Source organism: Chinchilla lanigera, unplaced genomic scaffold, assembly GCF_000276665.1.
Source record: "Chinchilla lanigera isolate Chin_1 unplaced genomic scaffold, ChiLan1.0 scaffold00057, whole genome shotgun sequence".
NCBI lineage: Eukaryota > Metazoa > Chordata > Mammalia > Rodentia > Chinchillidae > Chinchilla > Chinchilla lanigera.
In genome coordinates, this window is record NW_004955458.1 from 633379 (window position 1) to 644545 (window position 11167).

The 11167-nt window shown below is 48.1% G+C and overlaps 1 protein-coding gene across 1 annotated transcript in view; it reads left to right on the forward strand.

Moving 5' to 3' along the window:
* The first annotated feature begins 11056 nt into the window (after positions 1-11056).
* The window catches only part of Sp1 (Sp1 transcription factor), a 32926-nt gene continuing 32815 nt past the window's right edge, over positions 11057-11167 (forward strand). The window contains exon 1 of the mRNA XM_005397176.2: positions 11057-11165. Coding sequence (XP_005397233.1) covers positions 11159-11165 — 7 coding nt within the window. The 5' untranslated portion in view covers positions 11057-11158. The remainder of the gene's footprint in view (positions 11166-11167) is intronic.

Consider the following 11167-nt stretch of genomic DNA (forward strand, 5'->3'; position numbering starts at 1 on the left):
GGGCAGGTCTGTGCACGCGGCGGCCCCGCGACCCTGCTGTCCCACGCGTGGGCCAGGCGTGCGGGGCTCGGACCCCTCCGGCCGGGACCGGGAAGCGGGGCGACCCCGGGCTCTGGGGAGGCCTCAGGGGTGCGTGTGGGAGGCGGGGACGTGCGCGCGTTCTGATTGGAAGAGGAACTTGGGGGACCGGCCGGGCCGCCGCGGGGCCGCGCGTGGGCGCCGGCGGAGCCAGCGGGCGTTGGGTTTGGGGGAAGGGACGTGTTTTGGCGGTGCTTGTTCCCAGCCGGAACCCCAAGGGGTCGGGGTTAGATGTTAAGAAAGGCTCTCGCTCTGCTGCTTGGGGTCCCGCCGGTCTCTGCCTGTCCTGGTTGCAGGAGTGTGCCTTCTGTCGCTCTCAGGGATACAGCTGGAGCCGGGCGTGGTGGCGCACGCCTGTCACCCCAGCACTTCGGAGGCTGAGGCAGGAGGATCGTTGCGAGTTCAAGGCCAGCCTGGGCTACAAAGTGAGCTCGAGGCCAGCCTGAACTGCATAGCAAGACCCTGTCTCAAAAAGACCAAAAAAAAAAAAAAAAGAATACAGCTGGATCCTGGAACTGAGTCTGTCAGGAGTTTCTCTTCCTCTTTGCTTCTCCCCCGCCACCACCCCCGCCTCGAGTTTACGTTGTAGCCCAGGCTGGCCTCCCTCTCCCTGGGCTGTCTTCCTGCCTCAGCCTCCTGGGAGCTGCACCCTCGCTGTTATTTGGGAAAGGGTCTTCAAGCTCAGAGGCTTTGGCTGAGGGTCAGGGATGTCTTTTTACAGCTCTCTTCAGAAGGGAAAATGTTCAAGAAAGTTGGGCCAGAGTTCAGCTCCGGCAGTAACGGAATTATTTTCAACTGACCCCGAACTCTCGCACACCCCAGACTTTATCCTCCTGAAGGGCCTAAAAGACCACCCCAGCGACCGGCTGTATGCGGACTGAATCCCTTTCTAGTACCAGTTACAGTATGGGCTGGCATGAATCACAATGCTTTTCAGATAAGGAAACAAAGACAAAGCCAGGCTAGAGAATGGGCCATGGTAACAATTATAAAGACTAGCTATACCCAGTCTTGGATTTCTCACAAGTTCTTGATTTCACAGAAATAAGTCCAGCTTGTTTCACCTTTTTGGATCACTATATTTTGGGTTTTTTTTTTTTCCTCTTTTTTCTTTTGTCTTTTTGAGACAGGGTCTCGCTATGCAGTTCAGGCTGGCCTTGAGCTCACTTTGTAGCCCAGGCTGGTCTTGAACTCACAACAGTTCTCCTGCCTCAGCCTCCCGAGTGCTGGGATTACAGGCGTGCGCCACCACGCCCTGGCTTGTTTTGTTTTCGTGAGACAGGGTCTCACTATGCAGCTGGGGCTGGCCTCCAACTCTTGCTTCTGCCTCCTGCCTGCTGGGGTTACCCGTTTGTAAGCCAGGTGTGGTGAGTGGTGGTGCACAGCTGTACTGCGATTACAGCTACGAGCCTGGATTACAACTAGGAGCCTGGCTTGTTTGCATGTTCTTAGCTAACCTTTATTCTGTAGGTGAAAGGTAGGACAGGTAAAAGAAATTTCAACTTGTCAATGTTTTGTTTAACAGCAGCTTACTGAGAAGATCATAATGATGATATAAAAAGAGATTTGGGAATCATCTGTGTTTTATTTTATTTTATTTATTTTTGAGACAGGACCTCGCTAGGTAGCACAGACTGGCCTGGAACTCATGGTGATCCTCCTGCCTCAGCCTCCTCAAGTGTTAGGATTACAGGTGTGTGCCACCATGCCCTGCTCATCTGTGTATTTTATTCTTTTTTTCTTTCCCATGGTACTGGGGGTTGAACCCTGGGTCCCTGCACTGAGATACAGCCACAGCTCTTATACTGTTTGAGATAGGGACTTCCTCAGTTGCTAAACTGCCCATGCTGGGCTGTCACTTTTGACCCTTTTACTTCAGCCTCCAAGAATGCTGGGATTACAGGCATGGGTCTCCTTGCCCAATTATAATTATTGTTATTGTTGTTATTATTTTTGGCTTTTTGAGAGAGGCTCTTTCTCTGTAGTACAGGCCAGCCTTGAACTCAAGATGATCATCCAGCTTCAGCCTCCCAGCATGTCCAGCTTTCCTTCCTTCCTTCTCTCTCTTTCTTTCTTTCTTTCTTTCTTTCTTTCTTTCTTTCTTTCTTTCGTCTTTTTGAGAGAGTCTTGCTATGCAGTTCAGGCTGGTCTTGAACTCACTTTGTAGCCCAGGCTGGCCTCGAGCTCACAGTGATCCTCCTGCCTCAGCCTTCCAAGTGCTAGGATTACAGGCATGTACCACCACAACTGCCTTTTTTTTTTTTTAAGATAAGGTCTTGCTATCTTAACCAAGCTGGCCTTGAACACCTGGCTCAAGGGATCTTGCTGTTTAGCCACCTGAGTAGCTGATCTATTTAGTTAATGTGTACAGTGTTCCTAGACTGTTAACTAGGAAAGTGATGAAAGCTGAAGAGAAGTTTCAAAATTAGGAGGAAAGATTAACTTGTAAAAGGCAACCAAGCTGGGTAGGTCCTGTAATCCCAACACCTGGGAGCCTGAGGCAGGAGGATTGCCATGAGTTCAGGGCCAGCCTGAACTACACAGTGAGATCCTGTCTCAAAAAATAAATAATAAGCTGGGCGTGGTGGTGCACACCTGTAATTCCAGCACTCGGGAGGTTGAGGCAGGAGGATTGTTGTGAGTTCAAGACCAGTTTGAACTGCGTAGTGAGATCCTGTCTCAAAGAAAAACAACAACCCCCCCGCAAAATAATAATAATAAATGGCAACCAAATGAAGGCCGAAAAGCAATTGTTATTATAGTATCTGGAGATGTATTTAGGATCAGGACAAGGCTTCCCCTTTCACTTTACAAGTGTTTACTCATTGTCAAATATATGTCCAATGCGGGGCGTGGTGGCACATGCCTGTAATCCCAGCACTCAGGAGGCTGAGGCAGGAGGATTGTGAGTTCCAGAGCAGCCTGGGTTACAAAGTGAGCTCAAGGCCAGCCTGAACTGCATAGTGAGACTCTGTCTCAAAAAAAAAAAAAAAAAAAAAAAAAATAAAAACAAAAACAAAAAAAAAAAAAAAAAAAAAAAAAGAAGACAAAAAAGTATATGTCTAGCTTTGAGAATATAAAGTAAAAAGGCCATCAACACTTCCCTCAAAGTGCTTAGTGTAGCTAGGGCAGTAGGGTGGGCTTTGGGGGTTGGACTGGACACTGGATACTTAGAGATCTCTGGTGCAAGCAGCAGTATGTGACAGAAACACAATGGTCAGAATATTCCATACCTTGAGGGAAGCTGGAAAGACTTTCTTCCCATCCCTTCTCCCTTTTCAGTACTGGGGATGAATCCAGGGCCTTTACACTAAACCCTGTCCAAGCCCTTTTTTAATTTTTTGAGACACATTCTCAAAAAAATTGCCCAAACTGGGTTGCAACTTGAATCCTGCCTCAACTTCCCAGCAAGCTGGGATTATAGGCATGGGCCACCTCACCGGGCTGGAAAGACTTCATTCTTATCAAAGATAAGAGAAAGAGTGTGGTTAGCAAGGCAGGATGGCCTGTGCCTGTGATCCCAGCTGCTGGAGAGGCTGAGACAGAAGGATCGAAAGTTCAAGGTCAGTTTGGGCAGTTTAGCAAGGCCCTATTTCAAGATAAGAAAAAATGAAAAGCCTGAGGATGTAGGTCAGTTGGAGGGCACTTGCCTAGGATGAGCAAGGCCCTGGTTTCAATCCCCAGCACAAAAAGGGAAAAAAAAAAAAAAAAAAGTAAGGTTGGAGTTGCCCGGGCGGGAGACAGGCTGAGTGAAGTGGGGTTATAAAGTTTTAAATTTTGGAGCCCAAAGAAAGCGTGGGTTTCAATGCCGAACAGAGCACAGTGGACAGTGATGGCTGATGAGCCTCAGTAAGTGCAAATCACTAAGACCCTCGACTGTCTTGCTGGACCACTCCCACTTAGCACAAGGGAGGTACGGCACATCACGGACCGGCACAATCCATGCTGCTAAGTTGTGTTTTTTTTTTAAGTTTTTTATTTTATTTATTTTCGTTTTGTGGGACCAGGGATGGGACCTACGGAATATTTTTTTTTTTAGCTTAGGGAGTATTGAGCTACATCCCAGTTCTATTTTCTTTCCTTTCAATTTACTACTTATTTATTTACTTAAAGTGACAAGGTTTACTTGAAAAAATAAAAGTGAAGCATGAGGGAGAAACTGGCTCTGCAGAGTGAGCTTGGGCCTAGTAAGAGAAAAAATCAAAATAAAAGTACACCCAGGAGATGCACGCCTGTAATCCCAGCACTTGGGAGGCTGAGGCAGGAGGATTGCTGTGAGTTTGAGGCCAGCCTGGGGTACATAGTGAGTCCAGGTCAGCCTGAACTACATAATGAGATCCTGTCTCAAAAAAAAAAAGTACACCCAAGGACACAGGGTGGGCTATCATGAGGAAAGTCACAGTAGCCACTTTTTATTCTATTTATTTTATTTTGGTTGTTGAGAAAGGGTCTTATATAGTTCAAGGTGGCCTAAAACTCGTTATGTATCTCAGGCTGACCTTTTTTTTTTTTTTTGGTTTTTCTCCGGTACTGGGAACCAAACTCACGACCTTGCATTTGCCAGGCAGGCACTTTGCCACTGAGCTAAATCCCCAGCCCCCAGGTTGATCTTGAAAGCTAGATGATGATCCTGCTGAGCTTCCCAAATGCTGGGATTATAGGCATGCCCCCATGAACTTGCCACCATGTCTGGTTTAGTTTCTTTTTGTTGTTGTTTGTTTGTCGGTGAGACCCAGTCTGTATGTGTAATCCAGGCTGGCTTTGAACTCTTGGGATTATAGGAGTGTGCTACCGACCAAATCAGTTTTTGTTTTTTTTTTTGTAAAAAAGATTTTTTTTTTTTTCTTACAGCTCAAACTGAGGGACTTGTGTGTGCTGGGCAGGTGGTCTGCTGCTGAAGAACACTCTGATCCCTTATTACTTTTGTTTAAAGAAAATTTGAAGCTGGGTATGGTGGCGCACACCTGTAATCCCCGGCACTCAGGAGGCTGAAGCAGGAGGATTGATGTAGATTGGAGGCCAGCCTGGGCTATAGTGAGTTCAAGGCCAGTATAAATTGCATAGTGAGACCCTTTCTCAAAAACAAAAAGAAAATTTGTTCAGGTTTTCAGAGGAATTGGATGACTTTTCAGAGGAATTGGATAGGGCCCTTCACTTGCTTCCAGGGACTGTCAGCAGGTATCTAGAACATTCTTTCATGGCCAGGTACAGTTCTGTCTTCTTTTTGGAGTAGTAAAGGGAAAGGACTGTGAAAAGGACAATGGTGATTGAATTTTGCTTTTTTTTTTTTTAAGACAGAGTCTCACTATGTAGCGCAGGCTGGCCTCAAACTCACAGTGATCCTCCTGCCTCAGCTCCCCGAGTGATGGGATCACAGGCGTGTGCCAACATGCCCAGCAAATTTTGCTTTAAATCTAGGCATTTTTCTCAGTAGCTGGGATAAAATTGCTCTAAGCAGGATGTAGTGGTGCACCCCTGTGATCCCAGCACTCAGGAACCTGAGGCAGGAGGATCCCAGTGAGTTCGAGGCCAGCCTGGGCTACATACACGAATTCGAGGCCAGCTTGCATGGCATGGCAAGCCCCTGTCCCAAATAAACCAACAAAAAAGAAAAGCGAAAATGAAGCTCTAGTTCCAATTTGGGGCATAGACTAGTCTAGAAAAGTGGATAAACAGAGGCTTTGGGAATAAATACAGGGCAGTCATAATAACTGAAGTATCTGACCCGCAGTTTTGGTCTCTGAGGATAATAGTTGTCCCGTTTTCTTTTGGTGGTGCTGGGGATCAAAACCAGGGCCATGAGGAGGGGAGGGAAAGAGAAAGGGATGTAAAAAAACTAAGTTGTATTATGTACGTGTGTCAACTCCCAATGATAAATGTCATCATTATGTACTGCAGACATGTGCTTAAAAAAAAAGAACAGAAAAACAAAACAAAAAACAGGGCCTTGCGTATGCTGGGCAACTGCTCTACCACTAAACTACCTCATCCAGCTCAGTCTCTTCAATCTGTCCAAAGAATGAAGTTAGTCAACATGAAGTGTTTTGAGTACTGTTCCAGAGTTATTTCCTCTTCCCTCACCCCCTAGCAAGTTAGGTGTGGCTGATTGCTCAATACACTGAACAGCTGTTAGAATCTCCAGAGTTTGGTTTACAAGGATGACTAATACAGCAGCTCTTCCAGGAAGTTTCTTCCCTCCTGGAGGCTTCTTCTTGCCAGTTTTTTCACTGGAGTTTCCTTTTCTCTCTTTCTCCTTGGTACTAGGGCTTGAATCCAGGGCCTTTGCACCAAGCTACATCCCCACCCCCGCTTTCTTTCTTTCTTTCTTTCTTTCTTTCTTTCTTTTTTTAGAGGTCCCTGTGTAGTACATAATGGTCTTTTTTTTTTTTTTTTTTTTTTTTTGTCTTTTTGAGACAGAGTCTTGCTGTGCAGTTCAAGCTGGCCTTGGGCTCACTTTGTAGCCGAGGCTGGCCTGGAACTCCAGCAATCCTCTTGCCTCAGCCTCTCGAGTGCTGGGATTACAGGTGTGCGCCACCACACCCAGTTCATGCTGGTCTTAAACTTGTTTATGTACCCCAGGCTGACCTTGAACTCATTGCAGTCCTCCTGCCTCAGCCTCCCAAGGGCTGGGATTGTAGGGGCGTGCCACCACACCCACCTCTTTTGGTTTTTTGAGACACCTCTTAGGTATGTATTCCAGGTTGGACTTGAACTCAATAGTAATACTCCCACCCCAGCCTCCTGAGTGCTGAGATCACAGATTAGCACCAACATACCTGGCTTTTATTTTTTTTTAATTTTGAGACTAGGGCTAAAATTTTTTTTTTTTTTGGCTTTTTGAGACACGGTCTCACTAGATAGTTCAGGCTGGCCTCAAACTCACACTGATTCTTGTGCCTCAGCCTTTCCCAGTGCTGGGATCACAGGCAGGCACCACCACAGTCCGTGAGTTTATTAGTCTTTATCTGAAAGATCTTCACAGAAAATTTAGTTTATATTGGGTGTGGTGGTGTATGCCTATAATCCTAGCACTTAGGAGGCTGAGGCAGGAGGATCACCTTGAGTTGGGGGGCAGCCAGGGCTATATAGTGAGCTCTAAGCCAGTCTGAATTACATAGTGAGAACCTATCTTAAAAAAAAAAAAAATTGATTTAACTCTCAGCAGCCTGCTGCTGAGGTCTGAGGAAGTTTGCCTTCTTTTGAGCTATGTGATCTTTCTTCTAGACAAAGGACATTTTGGGACAGTTCCACTTTTTAACTTCTCTTTAGGTTTTCAGTTTTTTGGGCTCTCTTGTTCAACAGCATGCCCTTTCTTAGTTGGTTTTTCTCCGGTACCAGGAACCGAACTCACGACCTTGCGCTTGCGAGGCAGGCGCTTTTGCCGCTGAGCTAAACCCCCAGCCCCAGCATGCCCTTTCTTATACATCTCCATGTCTAGAGTTACATTGTTCCTTATGTACTGAGAAAACTTTCTTGTAAGCATTTCATCTTCTTCCATTAGGTAATGCATATAATCTGCAATGTTCTGACCCATGATGTACTTTTTTTTTTTTAGTCTTTCTGAGACAGGGTCACACTGTGCAGTTCAGGCTGGCCTTGAGCTCACTTTGTAGCCCAGGCTGGTCTCAAACTTGCAACGATCCTCCTGCCTCAGCCTCCCCATTGCTGGGATTACAAGAGTGCGCCACCACACCCGGCCATGATGTACTTCTGAATTATAACCAGGGAATCATTTGGTAGTGTGAGGGATACAGACGCCTCCATCCACAGGGCCCTTCAGGGCTCCAGAAACTTTACTGCCAGTCAGGTGAAGGCACCAGGTTGACCATCGGTGCTTTCCACATTGTGCTCCTCTCCAGTCACCACCTAAGGTCTTCATAGATCTCATCCATGCCAAACCCACTGAGAAGCCTATGGATCTGCTGCAGCGTAATTTGGAAGGCAGCGCTGCTCACCACTGCACCAGCAACACGCTGCAGCCTAATGTATAGGCCAACTTTCACACTGTATTTTGGTAGTTCACATGCATATGGTGCACAGACTATCCTATCCTCTTCAACATGGACGTAGCCAGTCTGGCAAACGATATGTTAGTTACACAAACTACATCTGTATTTAGGTATGTTGTACTTCTTTATGTCCTGGATCATCAAGTGTTTTGGAGCACAGTATATCAGGTTTGCTCTCTCATCTTCTAAACTTCACTTGGTATCACTTCAAGTTCGCCTTGTTCTTGATTTTAACAAACCTGGGTGAGAGAGACCTAGGTAGTGCAGCTCCCACAGACCTACAGACAGCACTTCAAGGAGTGGAGGGGATGACTCACCTGAGCTACTTATAAATGGATGTTCTAGCCAGGCGTGGTGGTGCACGCCTGTAATCCCAACAATGGGAAGGCTGAGGCAGGAGGATCTCTGTGAGTTCAAGGTCCCCCTGGGTTTCAAAGTGAGTTCAAGGCAAGCCTGAACTGCAAAGTGAAACCCTGTGTCAAAAAGGCCAAGAAAAAGAAAAGAAAAATGGATGTTCTAGGTGGGTGTGGTGGTCACATCTATAATCCCAGTACTGTATTCAGGAAGCTGAGGCAGGAACAGCACAAATTCTAGCTTAGCAAGGGCAATTCAGGGATTAGGGAAACCATGTCAATAAATAAATAAATAACAAGGGCGGGGGCTGTATCTCAGAGTGAAGATCCCGGGTTAAATTCCCCCAAATCCCCTACTTCCCCAATTTTATGTTCTCAAGCCCCACTCCAGAGATTCTGATTTATTATGTCTGGGGTGGGATTCTTGGAACCTGCCTTAAAAAAAAAAGCACCTCCATAAAAAGAGAAAAAAAAAAATCAGAGAATTCTGATGGAAACGATCTCACATTACTTTTTTGTTTTTGTTATGCTGGGAATAGAATGATATTTTGTGCAGGGGCCATACTAATCTTCTCTATATCGTTCCAATTTTAGTATATGTGCTGCCAAAGTGAGCACTAGAATGGTATTTTGAAAAACCTTGATGCAGTTAATCATAATACAAACTAAAAGAAAAGTATGGGTTCTTTTGGGGTGATGGTGGAATCTGAGCTGTCTTGAGACTGGGCAAGATTTTTTTTCAGGAGCTAGAAGGTATCAGCTATTAACATTTTTTTTGGTTTTGGAGAGAATAGTTTAGTGGTATGGGATATATTTAGCAGGCATAAGGCCATAGGTTCTATCTCCAACACTGTAAGAAAAACAATTTTTAAATAATTTTTTACTAAGCCTAGTTAAATAAATGGCTATGCAAGGTATTGTTTTAGTCTCTTAAGACTTCAGACTTGGCGGATCGGAGTTCACTTGTGATCTTGGTCACTGAACTTCCCAGCCTAAATCTCAATCCTAAGAAGACACACAGTATCTCCGATACTCAGTGCCTCCCTTACAAGGATGATGGAAGGAACGGCAAATGCCTAACTCAGGCACCTAGCTCGGTAGGCAATCCTTTCTCCTTCCCGAGGCCCTGCCCCAGCAGCGCAGGCCTGTTCCTAAGCCGGGGGCTTGGAGTCTTCTGGGAGCCTGCGAGATTGTAAACGGGCAGGACGCAGGTAGTGGAGTGGCAGCACGCAGGGACCTGCCACCCGGCCCACTTGCGCCGACGCCGGAGCGCAGGAGGCAAGATGGAGGCGAGGTCTGCGTGACCGCAGGAAGCACAACTCGGCCGTCCTGTCCGACGCTTGGGCAGAATTTTCAGCGGAGGGGCGAAAGCGGGCGTCTCCAGCCAGCTCCGGAGACGCGCACTGGCCCCATGCTTGGCGCCTTGATCTGGGGCGGCTTAACGGCGTTTGCTGGTGTCCCACAAAAACCTCGCAGGGGGGCCGGCGCAGAACTGAGCCTGCGAGCGCTGTCACCGGGTCGCGTCCCGTCCGGACTCGCGGGGCTGCCACCCACTAGGGCAGGAGGCGACACTCGAAAGGGACTCTGAAGCCGGGCGTGGTGGCGCCCGCCTGTCATCCCAGCACTCGGGAGGCTGAGGCAGGAGGGTCGTTGTGAGTTCGAGGCCAGCCTGGGCTACAGTGAGCTCAAGGCAGCCTGAACTGCATAGCGAGACCCTGTCTCAAAAAGACCAAAAAAAAAGGTGACTCTGAGAGCCATTACGCGAAGACGCCGAGGCAGAGCCGCACGCCCGGGGCCTCGGCACCAACACTTGTTGAACTGCGGGTTCTGCGGAAGTAGAAGCTACGACTGTTAAGACGTCCCCTGAGGAGGGCCAACATGGCGACGGACTCGTCTTGGCACTGCCCTGTTCCCTCCCTCATGGTAGGCGGCTCCAGGACCGCCCATTGGCTAATTTGGAGGAGGTGCCAGTTCTACTTCGCTCTCTCATTGGACTAAGTAACTGAGGGAGAAGCCATTTCTCCTATACCCATTCCAAGTTCCCGCCCTCGGAGTTCACTCGGCGTTTAATTGGTTCCTAGGGCACGTCAATATGAATCCGGTTCTGCCTCTTTTCAGGGTTAATCCAATCATAACTTTCTTGGCTGCCCGCCTGATTTCGGATTGGTTTAGATCAGCCTGATCCTATGCTGTTCCTACTTGCCTCGTACTCGCCTCCCAACCAGGACCTTGCCCAGGCATGTCCAAGATTCTGGTTGGTCGTTGTTCTGCCATTCCTATCAAACCTCTGCCTATCCTTGTCGTTGAGTGAGCCCGCCTGGCGATTGACTGGTTTCTTACCCAGCCTATCATTTCCAGCTCCCGCCCTTCCTTACTTCCTGCATATTTCATTGGTCTTTAAACCTGAGTGGGCGGTCGCTTTGGGCGTGTACCAGGCACGCAACTTTGTCTTACATGCCTTAGAGAGGGGATGAGTTTTGCCATTGGGCAGTCTGCCTGTCTGTCTTCGGCAAGGCCCGCCTTCCTCCCTCCCTCATTGGGCGGGGCAGCGGCGGAGGGGTGGAGCCCAGGCCGGGCTTGTGGCGCGCTGCTCCCTCCTCCTCACCCCCCCCTCCCTGTCCGGTCCGGGTTAGCTTGCCTCGTCAGCGTCCGCGTTTTCCGGGCCCCCCCCCACCCCCCCGGACGGGACCCCCTTGAGCTCGTCCCTCGGCTGCCACCATGGGCGGT